A 24,789-nucleotide genomic window follows, 5' to 3' on the forward strand; every position below is an offset into this window, starting at 1 on the left:
AGCTGAAAAAACACAAGACAAACAAAAATAAGTTAACAACAATCTTACTTACAAACATATACATCTTTTATTTCTAAAATCACAAATATAAAAATTTGCTGATATAGTAAATTTTCAAACAGCTAAAATTATGCACAAAGCAAACAATAACCTGTTACCAAAAATATCATAAAATATCTTTTCTACCAGAGAGGAGAACATGCTCACATGACAAATAAAGCTGATATCTTGTTGGCTTAACTTGCAGTGTGATCTAAGGAGCATCATAATAGGATTAGACAGCTGTTATTGTAGCAATAGTCTGTATTGACACTTTGCGGCACTCTCATCTTTTACTTTCTCTTATCTGCTGATATGTGCTGATAATTTATCCCCTTGGATTGCTCAGATGTGCCTAATGTTGTGGCTGCTGAGTGTTTATGCGAGTTAAAAAAAAAAAAACAGGAAATATGCCAATTTTAAAAAACAGGAAGTCATTCCGCGTCTTAGCCACTGCGACAGCTTCCTTCTCCCACCTCCTCATATCATATAGCAAAAGGAACAAAGTTCACTTCTTTCATCAGCAGCACTTACACTGTACATACACAACATCTTTTCAAGGATGGATGTGAAGAAAATACCCCTCTCAGAACTCTGTGGGACACAACCTGTTGTCTCGTCTGTTTCCTTTCCCGCCCAATTATATTGGTGCGGAAAAAAACAAAGTACACATGAGCTTGTAAGACATCCACACACAAGGATCTGACAATTCTTCCTCTCTTGTCTGATAAATGCCTTGTGGATTGAATTCTGCCCTTGGTTAAGTGTTTCTCTCTCAACTTATGCAGCGCGCTAAAAATGTTTTCAATGGCTCCTGCAATGATGAGACAGGCTCCTTGTCTGAAGACCATTTACTTTTATATTATTTTTGTACAACTGCAAAACTGATACAAGAAATACCGTAATTCATGTACAAAATTAACATTAGCATGCAAGTTAATAAATGTGTACCACCAAACAAGCATGTACAGTATGTATTACAATACCAGTGCATGACCCAGTTAGCATAAGTCCAAACTAGCTAACTCTCAGCAGATAAAACATCTTACAGAGATGACCATAAACATAAACATAAGGTTACAGCAATAAAAGTTAAATCCACAACATATTTAAACACTTACTTACTTAAACACTGTGTTTTACCAAGGATTACTCCAGAAGTTGCAGAGAAAGGTGTGCTCATATAAAAAACACTTGCAGTGATGCTCTCAAAATGGCGCTTGGACTAAATTGCCTGCTGCTTACAATGGAATGCTTGATGGTGCTGCCATGCAAATCCAATCACCAAAGAAGACTGTAAGGAATTGTAGCAACAGTGACATCTAATGGAGAAACAGCGAATTGTGTGGTGTGGCAGCAATGCAATTCGATTGGCATAATAATGCTAATAATAATAATAATAATAATAATAATAATAATAATAACAGTGTTGCTTGGTTAATATGCACATTATATGTAAATTAAGTATTGTTGCTTTCATTGCTTTTTGGAGTTTTTTTCAGAAGGCTTGAGAGGCGGATTAAGTGTTTCCCATTACGTGCATTCTTAGCTGCATCTTTTTATCTGCGTTGATATCTTTAGATCGCACAGAAAAGTTCACGTCTTACTTAAAGATTGGGGATGATGGGAAAAAAATATTTTTAAGAGTGCAGTTTTCCTTTAAGGTGGAACCCAACCTGTTATACTGTATAATCACACTTTTCTATAGTAGGGGTGTAACGGTACGGAACAGTCGGTAGAGAGGCGTACCGAGGTCCCACACGGTACACACTGAGTAAGGCACAGGACATGATTACATGTAATACTGCCTGGCGAAATGTTCAATGCCCCAACAAAGAATGTCACCACCGGCTGAACTAAATAAAGGAAACTTAAATTAGGCAGGTGCGCATAATTAAGAAAGTAAATGCCTCATAAAACAGAACGGAACAACACAGGCACAATAAAGGCAGAAACCAGAACTAAGCAATAAACACAACTGAGATTCCAAACTCACACAGAGCGCGACGGCTAGCAATATTGCCAAGGAGAATCTTGAAAACTCTCTCCCTTACGGTAAAGTGTGGCTGTTTTCCTCTCTCGTTGCCAGATTGTTCCTCGCTCCTTGCCTGTACTCAGACACTTGTGTATTCCCTCGGTGTGTGATTAGCTTTCTGGTCATTGCTTTACCTGTTACTGTGAGTATTTTTTCCCTGCTTGGCTTACTCCAGTAGTGGCGTGTTTTGTGCTTCATTGCTAGTGTTACTTACCTGCTTGGTTTTTCAGCAGCGCTTTTAGTTTCTTCCTTGTATTGTAGTTTTTCCCTGCTATTACTTTTTTTAAAGCAGCGTTTGTGTTTTTCCTTTTGTGGCTTAGCCCTGTATTTTTGTTGTTGGACTGTTTTGTATTCTTTTAGGATGCCATTTTACTCTTGTGGAGGTCTCTTTTTGTATTAAACCTTTTGTTCACTACGGATGGTGTCCTCTCTGCATTTGGGACCCAAACACTGGCTTACGCCAATATGGATCCCGCAGAGGCGCAACACTTCCATTCAGTCCTGTCACACCTCATTCGTCTCTCTTCGTCACCACTGGGGGTAAGATTCTTTTTTATGGACAAAAAATGTGGTGTAAATAAAGTGATGCTGTACCTCCATACGTTTCACTTTGACCCGTTTCTCCCCTTCTTTCCTCTTCTTTCTAAATTGTGCACCTGAGGCTTTGACTTTGTTTTTTCCATGTTTTGTTGACACAAATTAACGGCACTTTTATTATCATCTCCCACCGTCATCCAACTAGCAGTCAAGGCTAAACCAACTCATACTTACAATTCCCTCCTTTTTATTTCACATTTTCGTAGTGAAATAACATGTTTGAGACTCCTGGTCGCCGATATAATTAAGAAAAATAATATTAGCAATTAAATATGTTATATTTTTTAGCAAATACTGTAGTAATTTACATTTTTTTACCTTGTACTGTAATTAACCTGAGGACTGAGGCCCAGCGGTACCCACCCTCTCACTGCTTCTTTGGATTGATCCATATCACGTGGTGGACGTTTGATCACGTTTGAGCAGCGAGTTGCTATGAGTTGCGAGTTGCTACTAGTTGGGGGCGCGAGTATCACGTCTGTAGAGGGCGCTGAGCATTAGTAAATAGGTTTTTTGTTCTTTCCCCCCTCGCGGCGCCCCCTAGAGAATGCCGGCCTGGGCAATTGCCCATGGGGCCCATAGCTAGAACCGCCACTGACTGTGAGTATTTTTTCCCTGCTTGGCTTACTTGTTGTTATTACTTGTTTTTGTGCTTCATTGTTGGTTAACCTGCTTGGTTTCTCAGCAGCGCTTTTAGTTACTCCCTTGTACTTTTCCCTGCTAGTATTTTTTACTAGCAGTGTTTTGTGTTTTTTCTTTTGTGGCTTAGCCCTGTATATTTGTTGTTGGATTTGCACAATTAGTATTCTTTTTGTATGCCTTTTTACTCCTGTGGAGGTCTCTTTTTGTATTAAACTTTTGTTCACAACGGATTGTGTCCTCTCTGCATTTGGGATCCAAACACTGGCTTAGGCTGAATCATGACAAAAAGGACGTTAATGCTAAACCAGGGGTGTTCTGTGGGCCACATTTAGCCCGCAGCTTGTTTTCTATTGGCCCTCATATTCTGAAAATGTATTTAATGGGGAAAAAAATCATTTGTGAAAACACAGGTAACTGCAAGTGGAAGGCAGCACTACAAAATAAAAGAACAGAATGAAAGCGTGAAAGGTAACAATTATTTGTAAATAAGGTATATATAAATAGAACTGACATAAACAACTCTTCGCTTTGTCACCTATAGCTCTAAAACTAAAATGGCAATGTTTTCTTCAAATAGTTTACCCTACTTTGGCTTGGATTCTACATCTTCATGTACCCCACATCCTTTAATTTTTCAGTATATGACATTGGAAGAAGTTTGGACACCTTTTGTCCTAAGCAGTTTTACGTACCGAAAATGAGCCACATTTTCCACACCGTGATTATTGCGTGCCGTTACACTCCAATGATATACAGTACTTTGCCATGTCTTCCTGCTACAACGTTTTTTAATAGACAACAGTAGAGGAGTGAGCACCGTGCATCGAGGTGGCCAAAGTGAAAATAAAACACATTTTGGCGCAATTAAGTGGCATCGAGGCTGTGCTGGGTGAAGATTACGCTTCAGTTAATTTGATGTTAATGATGTTCTCCTGGGCGGTAATTAAAACAGGAAGCACAAACACAAGCTCTTGTGATAAAGCGAGCGTTTGATTGTTTGCGAGGTCGGCTAGTTGCCACCCTGGGACCCAGTCTATCAACACATACTTAGTTTAATGTGTCTGAAGGCGCACTTGGGAATGGAGCGGGTGAAAACAAAGGCACATAGACTCTTCAACTTTTAGGGGTTATTGTTTTACATTAAAACAAGCATACAGTTGATTTTGGTGGTCAGATGTGTCTGTTTAGTACTTCACTACTTTACTTACTTTAGCACAATGAGAAACTCATCTTCATGAATCTTTTAGAGTGAATTTTGCTCCGATGCAATGGAGTAAAACTGGAAAACACCAAAGCAATGTCTTTTTGGATTTAAAAACTGTATTTGTGGTCTCTTATTTTATTTTATTTTATTATTTTTTTTTTTTTTTAAAGAAGGGTTGTCTTATATTCAGGTCAGCTATAGTCTAATGAAATCACTAATTCCAGGATTTGTGGACTATTCTTCTTTGTCGTGAAAGGCATCCTATTCAAAGGTCAAACGGGTCTGTGAAACGCTTCATCACAAATTTTCAAAGTTTATCTTTCAGGTTGTCCCAAAGAAAGAATTCTGTTGATTTGAAGTAATATTTGATGCGGTAGTTGGGATTAAAAGTCAATGAAATACCAAACCTGCAATCAGTTACCGTTTGTTTGAATAAAACAGCAATTGTGAGCTTTACCTTCAGTTCCTCTCAGGATTTAACGTTTTTTGTGATTGTGAACTTTTTCACAAAGTTACACCAAAGGTTGTGATGTTTGAGGTTTATAATTCTCATGGATTGGGTGAAGTCTCGTGAATTGGCACGATTGCAACATCATAAAATCCTGGTGGGTCTGCTTATTGATACTTTGAAGTGCAGTCCCAGGTGCTGAAACACACTGACACACCACCACGCTTGTTTTATTGTCTGCCTCCTGGTAGACGACGTACAATATTTTATGAGAATTTTATCACCCTTCCTTGTTGACATTTTTGTAGCTCTACTCTCAGGCAGATTGGGTTTTTTTCAATTCCTGTCACTCTGCAGTCTTGTCAAGTTTATGGACAGCTTTTTTGTTTAGTTGCAGACCATGAGAGGTAAAGTTATCCACAGTGCTTTAAAAAACATCACCTATTATTTTCAGTCTTGTGTTTGAAAATGTAGCTCCCCGGTGTAGTAGCATATCAGTCTGTTGATTTTGATCCTTCTTGTATTTGATCTGAGATATTCTTTCTCCCGCTTTTGTGTGGCTGTTTGTTATACCTCCATGGGTAAATATGTGTAGGCTGGCGGAGATGGAGAACCAGAATTGTTCATTCTTCACAGACAGCCTTTCTCCTGATGAAAGCCTGTGAGTAGGCTGCCATTCCTATGCTACAAACACTCTTATTACCTCCGCTGACTTGCATGATGATTGTGTGTGTATTGTATTTCATCTTGTTACCTACATTGTATTGCTGTATTTGCGTGCTCTACTTGCATGTTTGAGCTTTGAGTAATCTGTGAGCCACATAATGACAATGACACACTGCAAATCTGCATGTCGCATACAGTTGATAAAACTGTGAGTGAGGAGTTTATGTGGCTAGTGATCATGTATTTATCCATGTTTTATTTGGTTGACCTGTGGGTGAGCGGTCAAGCGTTTTGTTGCAATGGTTGTGGAAATGGTGCTCTGATCTTGAAGCATCGTCTCTGCTAAATCATGAATTTTATGTTCAGTATATCTTTCCAAGAGTCAGCAAAATACGTGCTATAAGATTTCCAACACAAGAAGTATGTCAAAACTAATACCTCAAATGCTCCACTGCTGTGGTTATGAATTTGCACAATATCAAAAAACATCAATACCTGTGGCTGTAAGCAACCTCCTGTTAGTTTTTTTTTTATTATTAAATCCACAAGATGGCAGTAGCTACATACTACTACGAGTATCATGAGTGGTCATCATCCATCAGATTTATCTACCGCTGTATGCTTTAAAATGTTGCCACTCATGCGTGTTATATACTGTTGTTTACAATTAAATCATCAGGTATTATTGCTGCTTACTGCTATTACAACATTAGTTCTATTGATTTTATGTTGTGCAATATATAGTTATCGTCCTCTTTGTGATTTAAGTAAATAACCCCAGGAATAATTAGATTTATGCTAATGTACACTTTTGATTGACACTGTCAGAGAGGTATTGATGCAGCTCACTCATTGCACGACCCTACAACTTTTTGTTCATGTGATCCAAGATATGTTTTTTGCTGGCTGGCTTCTGCCTGGCTGTGGGGTTTTTTGCCTGTGTTGCGCTATCATGCATCGGCTTGGTGCTGCTGGTAGCTCAGTGTGCTGTTTTCTGTGTGGGGTGACTCAGAGATGAAGATCAGTACCTCCTGCGTCATCCCAGCCCGGCCCTGGACCACGACTCGCCCTGCGGGCAGCACATGCTACTGGCCCACCTGGAACACCAGGACAAAGAGCAGCTTCAGCGCACCTTGGCCCGTCTGGAGAATGAAAACAGGTGAGGAGAACAAATTTCCATTCTCATGACAACCAGCAGTAAGGCTAACAGTATATCGATAATTTGGTGTTGTTAATGCTGAATGAACCACTGTGTCTTTTATAGTTGCCAGTTGTGTGGTCAATAAATTGCGTTTATCGCGGTTAATTGGTTCCAGTCCAGATCGTGATAAGTGAATTTCCGCAAAGTAGAATTCCTTATATATAAATAGAATATTTTCATAGTCTCAGCATAGAAAACTGTTTATGACCTTCTAAATTGTATTTATGTTATGTATGTATATATTAGAGCCCTCTAGACATGAAATAACACCCCTATAGTCCCCTTGAGTATTACCCAATGTAGTAGATACAATCTGAGAAAATAAGCCATTTAAGACATAAATAAGACTTGTGGTCATATGTGTTGCTGTAAATGTGTTCTGGAGAGCTGATTGGGGGAGCAGATAGGAAGTGAGTTCAGGGTTCAGAGTTGAGTTTTGTCTTTGTGTGGATTATGTCCACAACAGTAGCCCGTCTACCTCTTCTGATTTTCCTGGTAGCAGCTTTGCTTCTATTTCTCATTTCTTTCTGCCTGCAGGTCCCTCATGATGCATCACTTTGTACAGGAACAACCACAGGGACTATGCCAGTGATATATTGTACTTAGTTGCTACTTTGACAGACTTAAAGCATCTTGATTTTCTGATCTTGAATGTCTTCAATGCTCCACGCTGCATAGTGTGATACAGTGGTGTGAAAAAAATTTTGCCCCCTTCCCGATTGTTGTTTTTTTGCATGTTTGTCACACTTAAATGTTTCAGATCATCAAATTTAAATATTAGTCAATGACAGCACAACTGAACACAAAATGCAGTTTTTAAATTGAATTTTTTATTATTAAGGGAGAAAAAAAAATCCAAACCTACATGGATGGCCCTGTGTGAAAACGTGATTAAATCTAAAAATCTAAAAACTGGTTCGGCCACTCTTAGCAGCAACAACTGCAATCAAGGCTTGTCTCTCACGGCGTTGTGGAGGAATTTTTGTAAGAGCCTTTTTAAGGTCATGGCACGGCTTCTCAATAGGATTCAGGTCAGGAGTTTCACTCGGCCACTCCAAAGTCTTCATTTTGTTTTTCATCAGCCATTCAGAGGTGGACTTGCTGGTGTGTTTTGGATCGTTGTCCCACTGCAGAACCCAAGTTGGTTTCAGCTTGAGGTCAGGAACAGATTGCCGGACATTCTCCTTCAGGAATTCTTGGTAGACAGCAGAGTTAATGTTTCATGTTTCACACTACTGACACCATATTTCACAGTTGGTATGATTGTCATGCGTGGTGCGGGAAGTCTGGTGTAGGATCCCCAGATGCAGTGGTGAGACAACTCAAGGTAAGAAAAGATATTTATTACTAGGAACTATGTAGCAAAAAATAGGAAGAACAAAAAACAACGGTGCAAACAGTCCGACGCACCGTGGAAAAGAACCAATTCTAAAAACAGGAAACAAAAAACTACCTGAGATACAGGCGGGCTGCAGGATGAGCAGGCAGGAAAGCAAAAAGGCACTTAACAAGATACAGTAATAATGTCTAGTGAGACAAGGAGAAACAACGCATAGTATGATAAATCCAAGACGAGGAATAATCCCACGCCTTCCAGAAGCAGCTGCGGGGATTAAGTAGATGAGTAGATGAAATACAGCTGTGCTTATCCGGCAGCTCCGCCCATCTCAGGAGGACCAGCGTCTGAAGGAAACAAAAAGCAAAGCAGTAACAAGACATACAAAAAAGGGTCTACTACAAATGCAACATGAAGTATCCGAGATGTCACAGCAGAGCGTGACATTATCCCTCCCCCTCCTCAAGGAACGCCACCTGACGGACTACCAGGTTTGTCCGGAAACTCCCAAAAGGAGAGTGGAGTCGAGGATGAACGACCGTGAGACCCAAGAACAGGGGTCACCAACGTGGTGCCCATGGGCACCAGGTAGCCCCCCCCACAACCACATGAGGTGCCCGCAAGCCTGCTTTTCATTCAGGTTTTCAGTTAATAATGAAAGAACAGTAGAAAGAAATGCATTCTGAAATACAAAATGTGAGTTGTGGACACCAGCATTTTGTTAATGTTCTGGTAAAACAAGCATATTCGCTTTGTTTGGGTTTAAAATCAGCTCTGAAAATAAATGTTACAAAAATGAGTAGCTCTTGGCCATTTTCATTTTGTAAAAGTAGCTCTCTCAAGGAAAAACGTTGGTGACCCCTGCCCAAGAACGATCCTCGGGGCCCTAACCTTCCCAATCGATGAGGTACTGCACACCCCTGCCCCGTCTCCTGGCGTCCAAGATGTTCTTAGCTGTAAAGGCAGGGTGATCAAACAAGGAGGGGGAGGAGGCACTGGTGGCGGACTCAGGTCACTGGCAGCGACTGGTTTCAGGCCGGACACATGAAATACCGGGTACGTCTTGAGGGAGGGGGGGGATCTTGATTCTGGCGGACACCGGTCCCACCATCCAATCCACTTTGTATGGCCCAACGAACTTGGGAGCCAATTTCTTGGACTCCACAGCTAGGGGCAGGTCCCGGGATGACAACCAGCCTCTCTGCCCGGGTTGATAATCCAGTGCCGGCTTGCGATGACAATCAGCTATCTTCTGATTGCGCCTTGCGGTGCGTGACAGAGCAGCCCATGTGTCACGCCAGACCCGATGGACCTGGCGAAGAAAGGAGGCCACCGACGAGACAGAAGACTCTGCCTCCTGGGAGGGGAATAGTGGTCCTGATTAGCCTGCTTCGTCTGGCAATTGGACTAGGGATGGAAGCCTGAGGAGAGACTGACAGAAGCCCCCAAGGACTTGCAAAAGGACCTCAAGGTGGCTGAGGAGAACTGGGGGCCTTTGTCTGACACCACATCGAAGGGTATGCCATGGAGTCGATCAACTCGTTGGACCAGAAGTTTGGCCGTCTCCAGCGACGAGGTCAGTCTGCGGAGGGGTACAAAATTTTGAATTAAATTTTGAGAATCTGTCCACAATAGTCAGCACAGTAGTGAATACCCTTGAAGCGGGCAGACCAGTCACAAAATCCATTGTGATGTGTGACCAGAGACGAGAAGGGATGTGAAGTGATTGAAGCAGCCCTGCTGGTGGCTGGTTAGATGACTTGTTCCTGGCACAGACGGAGCAGGCGCCCACAAATCTTTTGGTGTCGGTGTGGAGGGAGGGCCACCAGAAGAGCTGAGAAAGGAGGAAGGCCGTGCGTCTGGCTCCGGGTAGCAGGCAATCTTGGAACAGTGTGCCCAGGTCAAGACCTCCAAACGGAGGGCACCCTGCCGGGGAGGGTGTGTCCCGAAGAGCCTCTGCCACTCTTTTCTCCACCTCCCACTGAAGACCCCCCAGAATGCGGGAATGAAGAAGGATGGTCTCAGGGGAACACTCCTTGACTGGGGAGACAAACATCCTAGACAAGGCGTCCGGCTTGCCTTTGTGTGAACCAGGACGGTAGGTCAGCGTGAAATCAAATCTGGTGAGGAACAGTGCCCACCGGGCCTGGCGAGGGTTGAGGCGTTGAGATTTCTGTGCTCCGTGAAGATGATAAAAGGATGTTTTGCTCCCTCCATCGAGTGCCTCCACTCCTGCAGGACGAGGACCACTGCCAACAGCTTCCGGTTGCCAACATCATAATTCTGTTCAGCGGGTGAGAGACGCCTGGAGAAAAAGGCACAGGGGTGCAGCCTCTGGTCGTGACTGGAACGCTGGGAGAGCCCGACCACAGTGTCGGATACATCAACCTCAACAAAGAGGTCAAAGAGAGAGAAGGGTCACGGTGGGTCAAAACAGGTTCAGAGGTGAAAGCGGATTTAAGGCGCTTGAAGGCCAAGTCGGCCCCCGACGACCAATCAAAAGACACCTTAGAGCAGGGGTCACCAACGTTTTTCCTTGTGAGAGCTACTTTTACAAAATGAAAATGGCCAAGAGCTGCTCATTTTTGTAACATTTATTTTCAGAGCTTATTTTAAACCCAAACAAAGCAAATATGCTTGTTTTACCAGAGCATTAACAAAATGCTGTGGTGTCCACAACTCACATTTTGTATTTCAGAATGCATTTCTTTCTAATGTTCTTTCATTATTAACTGAAAACCTGAATGAAAAGCAGGCTTGCGGGCACCTCATGTGGTCGTGGGGGGCTACCTGGTACCCGCGGGCACCACGTTGGCGACCCCTCCCTTAGAGGATGTTAGCTTGTTCAGAGGTTCGGCCACTTTACTGAAATCTTGAATAAAGTGCGGTAGAAGTTGGCAAAGCCCAGGAACCTCTGCAAAAGCTTCTAAATGTAGGAGTGGGCCAGTCCACCACTGCATGAATCTTGGCAGGGTCAGGTCGAAGTTGGCGCCTCTCCACAATGAACCATAGAAAAGACACTGAGGAAAAGTGTAAAGAACATTTCTGAGGTTTAACGAAAAGCCTATTCTCGAATAATCATTGCAAAACGAGACGGACGTGGTGATGGTGCTGGTCGAGAGAGGGGGAAAAAATAAGAATGTCATCCAGATAAACAAACATATCCCGGAGGACATCATTAATGAGACATTGGAAGACAGCGGGGGCGTTAGTGAGTCCAAAGGGCTCATCCTCCTTGCGAATGCGCACCAAGTGGTCAGGATTACATAAGTCCAGTTTGGTGAAGATAGTAGCGTTGTGGAGCGGCGTGGAAGCGGAATAGAGAAGAGGAAGCGGATACTTATTGCGGACAATAATCTTATTGAGAGCACGGAAATCAATACATGGCTGGTGGGAGCCGTCCTTTTTTTTAACAAAACAAAACTCCCCCGCCAGGGGGGAAGAAGATGGTCCGATGTGCCCGGCGGCGAGCGAGGTGGAGATATACTCCTCAAGAGCACTCTGTTCGGATAGAGAAATGTTATATAGGCAGGAGGAGGGAAGAGGTGAACCCAGCGAAAAAATCAATGGTGGGGGGGGAGTCTTATGGCGCGGTCCTTCCAGAACACCTCCCCAAAGGGGTGATATTCCCTAGGAACGAGTGAAAGATCCAGAGGAACGAGTGAGGAAGCGTTGGAGAGACTGAGGTGAAGCTGAGCCTAAGCATTGGGAGTGACAAAAAATTCTCCAATTAGTCATTTGGAATGTGGACCAATCAATAGTAGGATTGTGACTGTGAAGCCAAGGAGACCCAGCACCACAGGAGCAAAACGGGAAGGCATAATAAGAAAACTAACGGACTCATGGTGATTACCAGAAAGTAAAAAAGAAAGGGGGCGTGTCTGCCGCGTGACGCTCGCTAGGTGCAGTCTGTCGAGAGAACGATCGTACTTGCATGTTTCAACCTGCATAGTGGGAATATTAAGGTGTTTAACAAGACCACTGTCTATGAAGTTCTTGTCGGCGCCAGAGTCAATGAGAGCACTAATAGTATGCCCCTATTTCCCCCGCCAGGACAGCATACCTTCCACTTGAAGGGAGGAGGAGGAGGTGAAGATTGTCCCTCTCACAGAGCGCACGTGGCAGCAGTCGAACGCCATGGATGTGGACGATTGGGACAGCGGGAGAGTGGTCCTCTGCTACGCAGTAAAGACACAGCCGCGTTAGCACGCGGCGCCTCCTTTCCATGGCCAACAACCAGTTGGCTCCCAGCTGCATAGGCACCTCCTCTTCGGCAATCTCCTCTTCGACTGGGGCCCGGACAAGTGAGGGAGAGGAGGCGGACGGGGGGAAACTCCTGGCGATGAGGCGGTGGCTGGTCGACCGCATGGAGGGGAACCACCCCCCGCTGTGGGACACGCTCCCGCAGGCAGCCGGATAGAGAGGGCAATAAGTTCCTCGAGCGTCCTGGTCTCATCGCAGGCAGCCAGCTCGTCCTGCATGCGGGAACTGAGGCTGGCCAAAAACACACAGCGGAGGGCCTTGTCGTTCCAGCCACTCTCCACTGCCAGGATGCGGAACGTGATTGAGTGCTCTGCCATAGAGCCGGAGCCCTGGTGGAGGGCCAAGAGACGTAACCCAGCTTCCTGCTCCCTCACAGGATGATCGAACGCGCTTCTCATTTCGTCCATGAATCCTGGCAAACTAGTGAGAAGCTCCGGCTTGCCGTCACACATGACCATACAGTAGTCACCACCAAAGTCCCCCTCATACCAAGTAGGGTGAGGTAGATTGGGCTCTCGTGGTAACGGGCTGGAGGGTGGGAGAACCGGGGGACCAGAAACCAGGGGTGAGGACGCTTCTGGCGCGATGGCGAAAGAGGAACCTGCCATGCGTGCATGCATCTCCCGGACCAGGGTCGATAGGTCCTCCAGGGTCTGGTCGTGTTGGCTTAGCATCTGGCCCTGGGCTTTGAGAGCAAACTGCAGTTGCTCGTGTTCTGCGGGATCCATGATACTGGTGGGATCATTCTGTCACGCGTGGTGTGTGAAGTCTGGTGTAGGATCCCCGGATGCAGTGGCGAGACAACTCCAAGTAAGAAAAGGTCTTTGTTACTAGGAACTATGCAGCAGAGCGTGACAATGATGTTCTTTTTCTGAAATGCGCCGTTACTTTAACACTAGATGGGACACACACCGTCCAAAAGGTTCAACTTTTGTCTTGTCAGACCACAGAGTATTTTCCCAAAGGTCTTGGCCCAGTGTCTTTCTTACAGTCTTTCTTAGGCCTTTAGTGCTTTGTATGTTGTTGTGGTGTCTTTTGTGACCTCTCAGATGAGTCATCACTGCGCTCTTGGAGTATTTTTTGTTGGTCGACCACTCCTGGGAAGGTAAACCACTGTTGCATGTTTTTGCAATATTTGCTCTCACTGTGGTTCGCTGGACTGCCAAAGCTTTAGAAATGGCTTTATAATCTTTTCCAGACTGATCTCAACTAATCTCTGTTAAGTAATGTTTGAACAGGGGGTCAATCGCTTTTTCACGCAGGACCATGTTTGGATTTTTTTTCTCCCTTAATAATAAAAAGTTTAATTTAAAAGCTGCATTTTGTGTTCAGTTGTGTTGTCATTGACTAGTATGTAAATTTGTTTGATGATCATGAAACATTATAACCATTAAAGTGTGACAAACATGCAAAAAATAAGAAATCAGGAAGGGGGCAAACACTCTGTACACCACTGTACAGTATGTGTCACAACACACAGAACTAAAGATAGAAGACCATATATAAATGGAAACTGTTGCTGATGTTGTTGAAAGCTGATTGTTTCATCATCTCCAGGGTGCTACAAGGCGAGTACAGGCGCCTCAAGTGGAAACATGAGGAGGCGGCATCACTCCCCATGCTGACCGAGGCTGGTGAGGGAGGTCCAGGTTCACCCGTTACTGGAGACCAGCAAGACGAGGAGCTTCTGGCGGAGGCACGGGTCCTCCGGCAGCACAAGACGCGCCTGGAGACCCGCATGCAGATTCTGGAGGACCACAATAAGCAACTGGAGTCACAGCTACGCAGGCTCAGAGAGCTTCTCCTCCAGGTAGGATTTACTCTAGATGGTGGCCCAGGTTAGTATAATAGTAACAGTTACCCATTAGTAACTGTTAATGGCATAACTCTCTGCAGCCCTAAAAGAGAAGTAGGTGAAGCCACAAGAAACACCTCACATGAATTATTTTTAGCATTTCACAAATAATTTTTAAAATACCAAAAATGTCAGCGTCTTTGACTTCTAAGAAACGCTATATAAATACATGTATTATCATTTAAGCAAAAAGATGTACTTACTACAGTAATTTTGAATTACTTTTAAAAATTCCTTTTAAATGAATCAATGCAAAATGCAGGGAAAACAAATCCATATGCAAAGAAGTGTTAGGTATGATTAATAATTATGTAATTAAGTATTAACAATATTATATAATTATTATGAATATATACATTATATTATTAGTTATTAATAATTATAGTAATTAATAGCACTCATATAATTATATTTAATAATGATTATTATTAATTAATCAAAAAAACAATGTAAAAATTAATTTAACAATTTATTATGATTTACTGTGGGCCGCACGGTGGTCTGGTTGGCATGTGGCATGTTGGCCACACAGTCACAGTCTGGAGATCAGGAAGACCTGGGTTTGATTCTCCTTTGGGGCATTTTTGTGTGGAGTTTGCATGTTCTCCCCGTGTGTGCGTGGGTTTTCTCAGGGTACTCCGGTTTCCTCCCACATTCCAAAAACATGCATGTTAGGTTAATTGGCGACTCTAAATTGTCCATAGGTATGAATGTGAGTGTGAATGATTGCTTGTCTATATCTGCCCTGCGATTGGCTGGCGACCAGTCCAGGGTGTACCCTGCCTGTCTGTCGCCCGAAGTCCGACCAGCATACCCCCGTGACCCTAATGAGGAGAAGCGGCATAGAAATGGATGGATGGATTTTTACTGCAAATTTTGCAGTAGCCTTTTATTGCGGCCAGCCTAAGGCACCCGTGTGCAATAATCATGCCGTCTCGTCAGCATCTTGATATGCCACACCCATGAGGTGGCGAGATTATGACTCATGAAGGATGAATTCTCACTAACCGATTTAAACAGATTTGTGACTTATTAGGTTTCAAGAAATGTGTGTACCGTTTTGTCATCTTTAAACATTTATTATAATTTAATCATATATTTATTTGTAAATATTTTATTTACTTATATAGAAATATTTATTTGTAATAATAGTAGTAATAATAATAATAATTTTTGCGTTGGGTGCCACCTGCCCCTCCAAAATGTCTGTGCACATGTCTGGAGGAGAGGAGGAAGTTGAAATAGAACATTACAGAAGGATTTGGGGCAGCACAGGAGACAAGGATCTGTCAATCACAGTTGCAATACTAGAAACAGGTTGTTTAGTGCAGCACTGTTCATGCAGTGTTAGTCAGGAACAGATGCAGAAGTAGGAAGAGGAACACAGCTGGTTAAAAACTTCTATTCAAATCCTTTTCTGCTGGACTGAGATTGCACTTCCATTTCCTCAAGGAACAGGATCTGTAAAAAAAAGTTTGTGTTTTTTTACTGTGCGAAGGTCTGAGTGTTCTGTACACACACACACACACACACACACACACGCACACACATACACTCATCATGAACTCACTAACCTTTGGAGTCAAAACTCAAGAGTTTCCAACAAGAGGAAGGTTGCAGGTAGCGTCAATGTAAGACCTTCTCCCTGTGTGTTATTTTACAGCACTTTTTAAAGCAATGCCTGGGTAGCGCATGAACATTGACGATAGTTCCATTTTTCTGTGCTATTTAAGCCTTTTTTATGATTCAGACGCAAGCATCCTCTTCAACTTGAAAATAATGTTGTTTTTTCCCTTTTTTTAAATAAATGAATGTTTAAAAAAACAATATGACCTGGCTTTAACCCCCAAGCAACCACTGACATCCTTAAACGTGCACAAATCGTTTCAATGTTTGCTTTAGCATGATTATTAAGTGCTTTAAAGTGCTCTTTTGCTAGTGCAGCAATAGCACCAATAGTGGACAGCCGTGCAGACAACCACTGCTCTTAACAGTTCCATCTTGCCTTGCCTTAGTTTAAGTTATTATATTCTGTATTTTGAACAGCCCAAAGAAGATTCTGAGGCCAATGGGTCTGAACCTTCGACCTTGTCGTCTCCTGTGTCTGGAGGAGGTCAGCAAGGGGGGGCGGCCAGCAGAGACACCACCGACACAGAAGCAGCAGGTTAGTGAAGCCCAAAAGTGGAGCTGACGCATCAGCCAGCAGTACAGTAGTGTGTATGTGTGTGTTAGGTGATGACATGGAGCATGAGCAGGACACAGTGTTGCAGCTCCAGGAGGTCATCGAGCAGTTGAGAAATGTCTTCCCATCCGAACCAGGTCAGTTCCATGCGAGCCTTTTTGCACCTCCAGTCCTGAGAGTGTCAAAAGGAGTGAAATAAAGGCGTTCAACTGTAAAGAGAGTGTCATAGTGTATACAAAGTGCCATTTAAAAAGGCAATTTGCTAAAGCAGCCACAGAGAAAGGGATTATCATAATCTCAACCTGCTTAGTGAGACCAAGTCTTCTGCAAACCTAATTCCTGCTTCTTTTGCCTCTTTATTCTTTCTTGCTTATTTCAGGCACCACGTCACACATAGCATAGCATACATGGGCCAAAGGGTATTTTTCTATTTCTTGAGCAATTTACTTATTTCACAGCTGATTGATTGATTGATTTGTGTCATGACTGATTTATTTATTTTGTGACCGATATATGCATTTATTTATTTAATGTCTGATTTATTATTTTTTTTATTTCATGACTAGTGTATTTATTTAATAACCATTTATTTATATTGTGACTATTTTGTGACCGATTTAAACACTTATTTATTTAATGTCTTATTTATTCATTTTTTAATTTCATGACCAGCATATTTATTTAATAACCAATTTATTCATTTATTTATATCATGACTGATTAGTTGGTTTATTTATGTCATAACTGATTTATTTCACAACCACTTTATTCATTTATTAATTTCATGAATAAGTCTAATTTCATAATATATTAAGTTAATAATCTATTTATGTATTTATTTAATGACTGATTTATTTATTTGATCACCAATGTATTCATTTATTTCATGACCAATTTATTCATTTATTTCTGTCATAACATATTCATTCTTTTTTAAATTTCCTGACCAATGTATTTACTCATTTAATTATTACATGACCAATTTATTGATTTAATTTATTTAACCCATGAATGATGTATTCATATACTTAGGTCATAATAAGTAAGTGAGCAGGATTACTATTGCAACGCATCAGTAGCAAAGTTCCCCCTAAACTGCGTGCGTGCGCAATCACGCACTGATCTTTGAGCAAAGCAAAACCATGCTGCGCACAAAATACAATCCAACCTGAACTATAAATGAAATAAACACATCACAATGAATACATTGAGCGGAGTGAGTGAGCGGAACAACAACAGGCGGTAACATATAACACAATGATGAGCACTGTCTAGCCTCTTGCACGTATTTATTTCCACAGCCAATCAATCCATTAACAGCGCGTTACCTAGTACATGCCACTATTTTGCAGGTTAGCGTATAGCGAATGCTGCTTGCTAACCCTGTATTATGGCGAAACAAACGGGCAGTGCAACGGCGTCTCACCAAGCCAAGGTAAAAAAAAAACGGTTCTTTTAAGGTGGACTGGCTGTCGGAGAGGCTCCAGCATACCCCTGCGACCCTAGTGAGGATAAGCGGCATAGAAAATGGATGGCTGGATGGATGGCTGTCGGAGTATGTACAAACAGAAGAACAAGAGGTGAAACTGGGTGAGATTTTTTTAATGAGAAAGCGCTGCTTTACAAAACATGCTGCAACGCCAAAGTAGCAAGCCAGTTTTCTGAGTGAAAAGTATGGACTGAATGTGCGGCGTAGCTGTGCATGTTTTACTGCCCTGCTTTATTTTGACGTACCGGGTACAGGAAGTGTTACACCGAGTTTGTGCTGATGAAGCAACCGAAAGGTCGGTTGAGAGGTAATTTTATTTATTTTTTTTTTTTTCAAACATAGCATCAATTTCAGGTACATTTTCAGGATAAAATAGTGCCACAACAGGCTGCTTTAAAACTGAAAGTCAAAGTCAAATAAGGAAATTAAACTATACCTAATTAACAATAATAACAGTATAATAATAGTAAATTGTACACAAGAAAATAAATTAATAATAAATAAGGAGCCTGCAGCGGTGAAGTGGTTTAGCGTTAGCAGGCAAAGACAGCAGCAGAGACAGAGCTAGGCGAGCAAGACATACCGACGGGGGCCGTGGAAGAACAGGGCCTGCACAAGTATAGCACAAGTAGCTCCAGCAGAGAGCCAGGCTGCAGCAGGTGCAAGCCCGGGCTGAGACTTGGAGAGGTCATGACCTTAATGACGTTTTTATTTATTGAATGATATTCTATTTCATCTGCAAGGCTATTAAATAAATAAAAACAACATTAAATGTACAGTATAAGTCAGTCAAAAAACAAATACATAGGCTTGGCCATGAAATAAGTATATTACTAAACAGGGTACATACAATGATTTTAGATTATTATTACTTACTTTGTAGAGTGAAAAAGTGGCTAAAAACTACATCTTTAAATGAATAAATTAGTTTAATACAATTATCTCTGATTATATTTCACAACTGAATGACTGAATGATCACATGCTGCTTCATGAGAAAATAAAAAAAAACAAGTCTTCTGCAAGCCTAATTCTTGCTTCTTTTTTCCCTCTTGCTTTCCTTCTTGCTCATTTCAGGCACCATGTCACACATCTAGCTTAAAAAGGACCAAAGGGTGCACGAGTGCTGCTTGGCTCAGCCCAGTTCAGCTCCACCAGCCACTGTGACCACTGCAGCAGCTAAATCCTCAACTGGAACTTGTCTGTGCACTGAGAAGCCTTTTTATCATGCAAACTGCATAAGGCTGCTGGGCCTCAGCTCCGTGTGGGCCAGCCAAAGGTAAACTAACGTCAGGGAGACAGCCAAGTGAAGGGAAGACACGATCGTCGTCATCAGTCGTCATTTGAAGGTTTATACATCACAGCACAAATACTGGACCTGCAGTGAGGAAATGCAAAAAGCGAGGTCGAACTGTCACGTTTTGGTGGCGTGCCGAGCGCATTTCATGCTGCTTGCTGCGCCCGCCGCCGGCTTATTTACGCTGTGAGAGTGACACATCATCAGTTAAATCCATGCCAAGACATGCCAAAGTGCCCGCTAGCCCAGCGCCTCTGTTTGGACACACTGTGTTCCGCTAATCCCCTGAAATTGCTTGTCGCTTGTCATTCCCTTGCGAATCCCATTGTGCTCATACACACACACACACACACGTACACACATTCGCCCCCACTCATCCTTTTTTGTGTTGTATGGTTGTGTTTTTTTGTGTTCATGCCACCAATCAATGAAGCACCACATCAATGATAATACAAATGACGCTCACAGTCAATTATTTCACAACTTGGCTGGTAATCTCAGTTCACTCCAAGTTTTCATCAAGCAGCACAGTTCAGTCCACCTTGGAACAAAAATGGTGACCCTGTTTCATCTTAACAATTGATCAACCAGACAGACAGATAACTTAAAACTTAAGACTTAAATCACTTAAATCACAAAATGAAATTAAACCACCCAGGCAAGGCATGACAGACAAGAAAATAAGAAATAGAATAAGAATAAATAAACAAATAAAAAAATATGGGACAAATCACATTAAATTTGTAGTGCAATAATACATAATGAACAATAATAATAATGCATCATAATAGTAATACATCATAAGTCCAGTCCTGTGTGCGTTTTTATTGCTCCCCTCTGTTGTGTTGAAAATCCACATTGCATGGGGGAGGAATGATCTGCTCATTCTTTAAGTGGAGCAGGGCGGTGATAGTAATCTGCCACTGAAACAGTTCTTCTGTCGGGAGATGATGTGATCTAGGCTAGCAGATATAGAGTAAAGCAAAGACGTGTAATGCACAATGAACTGCGCTTGGTACCCAAAGTAAAGGATACCTAAATGGGATGGTACAGGTCTGTTTTTTGGTACCCTAATAACAAAAGACAATGGAAACACACCATACTGAATTGTATCTGTTAGAAAATGTGGCTTTAGTGACCAAAATTGGGCTTTATTCAAGAAATACCATCATACAGACTGTGGCTTTTTAGTTTCCACCCAGTACAGCTCAGTTCAACACGCCATGGTACCTTTTGGAAGAGTAAAGCCTGATCTGGCCTGATTTGTGTACACAGTGAAATATAATTACAAATAAGAGTATTTAACTTGCTTATTTATGTATTTATTTCATGACCAATTTATTCAGGTATTTATTTCATGAGCACAGTCAGGAGATCTGGAAGATCTGGGTTCAAATCTTCGCTTTGGCATCTCTTTGTGGAGTTTGCATGTTCTCCTTGTACTTGCGCGGGTTTTCCCATTCTCCAAAAATATGCATGTTATGTTAACTGAATTGTCCATAGGTGTGAATGGTTGTTTGTCTGGTAAGGTCCAGCATGTGCCCTGGCCAAACAGTCAGGAGATCTGGGTTAAAATCTTCGTAGGGCATCTTTGTGTAGAGTTTGCATTTTCTCCCCATACGTGTGTGGGTTTTTTCTGGGTGCTCCGGTTTCCTCCCACATTCCAAAAACATGCATGTTAGGTTAACTGGCGACTCTAAACTGTCCATAGGTATGAATGTGAGTGTGAATGGTTGTTTGTCTATATGTGCCCTGCGACAGGGTGAACCCCGCCTCTCGCCCGAAGTCACCTGGGACCCGAGTGAGGAGAAACGGAAAAGAAGATGGATGGATGCGTTGGTCATGAAATAAATAAATTAATCAGTCATTAAATATGTTTAATAAATTAAAAAATAGTTTTAATACAATTTTATATATATATAATTCTATAATTACAATTATACAATTATTCATGGACAATTTTATTTATTTACTTAATATATTCACTATTTATTTTTTATGTAATTAGCTTTATATTTATGTAATTTTGGCACTCTAAAAAACACATCAAAGGACAGGCACGTCCACATCTTGGCGAGCTCTCCTGGCGACTGTCTTCCCAGGTCAATTCCAACTATTCTATTTTTATTTTTAAGCTCCTCCAAATTTCCATTCAAATTTGGAAAGAACCCAAGTAGCACGTCTCATATTCCCTCGCTATTGTGCTCGTGTTTCCCTAAAACTTTCGATGATGCCTTACTCGGTGTGTGCTATTGATGGAAGGTTGCATCAGGCATGTCACCACAGCGAGCATTTATGTACATTTATGTGGGAATCGACTAAAGGAAGAAAGCATTTGCACATGTTGCTCGGAGGGACTCTGAGAGAAAAGGTGAAGAAAAACCCTCACGTTTGTTGCCAGGGGGCAAGGCTTGATGCACTTTGATGGGCTTGTCACTACACTGCAGTAAGACGAGTGCAGTAAGTTTACTTTCACAGCACAACAAAACATCAAATCGAGCATTTTGACCCCTTTAAAACGTCACTGTGACCCATTCATTCAATCATTGCATTGACATCATCCTGTCTAGCTGCGCCAGTTGTAGTACGGTTGCTTGGCAACGCTCCCAAAGGATGCACTGAACAGGTCTGTGAGCAGTAAAGGTGATGCTCATCATACAAATGGAAATAGCCTTAAGGAGAAGGCAACAAAAGCACTTTAGCTACTTCCTGCTAAAGGCCGACTCCACTCTTCCGCTCCCATCATCATCATCATCATCATCGTCATCGTAAAAAGTAAAAAACATACAAACAGAATAAGTTTATTCATGGATGATTTTAAACATAACTTTACTACACATAACTTTCATGGAGAGCAGGGGGGAGGAGGAAGATTGAAGCTGTTTATGTCTTCTCATGAGAAGTGAGTAGGAAATCATGCAAAAAAATTACGTATTACACTCCAAAAAATATTTTACACTCAAAAATGGATTAGCGACACAAAAAAAGGAGAATCCTGCATCAACCAAGCCCACAAAAATGGTGAAAACACAATACCTTATGCTAGAAAAGGTCAAATGTACTTCATCCATCTTCTATGCCGCTTATCCTTACTAGGGTTGCGGAGCCTATCCCAGCTGACTCGGGCGAGAGGCGGGGTACACCCTGGACTGGTCGCCAGCCAATGGCAGGGCACATATAGACAAACAACCATTCACACTCACATTCATACCTATGGACAATTTAGAGTCACCAATCAACCTAACATGCATGTTTGGAATGTGGGAGGAAACCCACACATGCACGCACAGGGAGAACATGCAAACTACACACAGAGATGCCCAGCGGAGATTCAAACCCAGATCTTCTCGATCTCCTCTCGACTGTGTGGCTGGTAAAATGTACTCATCAAACACTTAAGTTGAAATGTCAAACTTCATGATGGTTGAAATTCTTTATTTGCATCAATATCTACATACAAAAAATATGTAATAATAATAGATCACATTTATAAACACCTTTTGTAGGCAAAAATCTATTAAAAATCGATTCATTTAACTTAAAACCTTAAAACGCAACCAGTGTATTTTTTGTTGTTTTTTTTACATCATTCTAAAGTTAGAAGGCAGTTTATGTTGGAGTACAGTATTTTAATATTTATTTAATTAAATAATAATTCCAACACTAATCTTACATATTATTCAATAAAATAATCAATGGTAAACTATGTCATAGTCCTTCTAATTACTATTTTTTATAAAATCCTACTAAATTCTCATGAGAACAGGCTGGTGAGGGATGAAAATAATAATAATAAATCAATATATGAATCAGTAAATACAGATCGTGACAAAATGTCTTAAACATTGTGAACATGCTGCACAAAGATTACCATATTTTTTGCCGTAACTAAGGTTAGGGTAAGTTGATATTTAATAACATTAATTAATCCAATATTGTTAATCCATAATTACAATTGTTATAGTAATTGAACTAATTATATAACTATACTGCTCAAAAAAATTAGAGGAACACTTCAAAAACACATCAGATTTAAACTGGGGGAAAAATGATCTTGAATATCTTTCCTGATAATAAGTATAAGTATAAGTAATAAGTATAAGTTTCCTGATGTATTAGTAACAAAATGATGCCACATAATTTGATAGAAATGAAAACGATCACCCTATAGAGGGGGGAAATCAAAGACACCCCAAAAATGAAAGTGAAAAAATGATGCAGCACACTGGTCCATTTTGCTAAAATGTCATTGTAGCAACTCAAAATGATTTTCAGTAGTTTGTGTGGCCCCCACGTGCTTGTACGCATGCCTGACAACATCGGGGCATGCTCCTAATGAGACTACGGATGGTGTCCTGGGGGATCTCCTCCCAGATCTGGACCAGGGCATCAATGAGCTCCTGGACAGTCTGAGGAGCAACCTGGCGGCGCCAGATGGACCTAAACATAATGTCCCAGAGGTGTTCTATTGGGTTTAGGTCAGATGAACATGGGGGCCAGTCAATGGTATCAATTCCTTCATCCTCCAGGAACTACCTGCATACACTAGCCACATGAGGTCGGACATTGTCGTGGACCAGGAGGAACCCAGGTCCCACTGCACCAGCGTAGGTTCTGACAATGGGTCCAAGGATTTCATCCCGATACCTAATAGCAGTCAGGGTGCCGTTATCTAACCTGTAGAGGTCTGTGCGTCCTTCCAGGGATATGCCTCCCCAGACCATCACTGACCCACCACCAAACCGGTCATGCTGAATGATGTTGCAGGCAGCATAACGTTCTCCACGGCATCTCCAGACCCTTTCACGCCTGTCGCATGTGCTCAGGTTGAACTTGCTCTCATCAGTGAAGAGCACAGGGCACCAGTGGTGTAGTTGCCAATTCTGGTGGTCTATGGCAAATGCCAATCGAGCTCTACGGTGCTGGGCAGTGACCACAGGGCCCACTACAGGACGTCGGGCCCTCAGGCCACCCTCATGGAGCCTGTTTCTGATTGTTTGGTCAGAAACAGTCACACCAGTGGCCTGCTGGAGGTCATTTTGTAGGGCTCTGGCAGTGCTCATCCTGTTCCTCCTTGCACAAAGGAGCAGATACCGATCCTGCTGAGGGTTGAAGGACCTTCTACGGCCCTGTCCAGCTCTCCTGGAGTAACTACCTGTCTCCTGGAATCTCCTCCATGCGTCCAGGTACCGCAGTGATGCCCTGGTCCAGATCTGGGAGGAGATCCCCCAGGACACCATCTGTAGTCTCATTAGGAGCATGCCCCGACGTTGTCAGGGCGTTGTGGGGGCCACACAAACTACTGAGAATCATTTTGAGTTGCTACAGTGACATTTTAGCAAAATGGACCAGTGTGCTGCATCATTTTTTCACTTTCATTTTTGGGGTGTCTTTGATTTCCCCCCCTCTATAGGGTGATCATTTTCATTTCTATCAAATTATGTGGCATCATTTTGTTACTAATACATCACCCACTTATTATCAGGAAAGATATTCAAGATCATTTTTCCCCCAGTTTAGATCTGATGTGTTTTCA

General features: G+C 42.2%; 1 protein-coding gene across 4 annotated transcripts in view; it reads left to right on the forward strand.

The window, feature by feature from the left end:
• drp2 (dystrophin related protein 2) overlaps positions 1-23,380 on the forward strand; it is a 310,714-nt gene extending 287,334 nt beyond the window's left edge. For 2 of the 4 annotated variants that reach the window (XM_054791350.1, XM_054791351.1), the window contains 7 exons: positions 5,561-5,626; positions 6,644-6,790; positions 13,989-14,241; positions 16,333-16,450; positions 16,519-16,605; positions 17,929-18,058; positions 19,034-23,380. In XM_054791350.1, the coding sequence (XP_054647325.1) occupies positions 5,561-5,626; positions 6,644-6,790; positions 13,989-14,241; positions 16,333-16,450; positions 16,519-16,605; positions 17,929-18,058; positions 19,034-19,058 (826 nt within the window). In that variant the 3' untranslated portion in view covers positions 19,059-23,380. The remainder of the gene's footprint in view (positions 1-5,560; positions 5,627-6,643; positions 6,791-13,988; positions 14,242-16,332; positions 16,451-16,518; positions 16,606-17,928; positions 18,059-19,033) is intronic. The other 2 variants (XM_054791352.1, XM_054791354.1) reach the window with 2 other exon arrangements.
• The last annotated feature ends 1,409 nt before the right edge of the window (positions 23,381-24,789 follow it).

The sequence above is a fragment of the Dunckerocampus dactyliophorus genome, chromosome 11, assembly GCF_027744805.1.
Source record: "Dunckerocampus dactyliophorus isolate RoL2022-P2 chromosome 11, RoL_Ddac_1.1, whole genome shotgun sequence".
In the NCBI taxonomy this organism is placed as follows: domain Eukaryota; kingdom Metazoa; phylum Chordata; class Actinopteri; order Syngnathiformes; family Syngnathidae; genus Dunckerocampus; species Dunckerocampus dactyliophorus.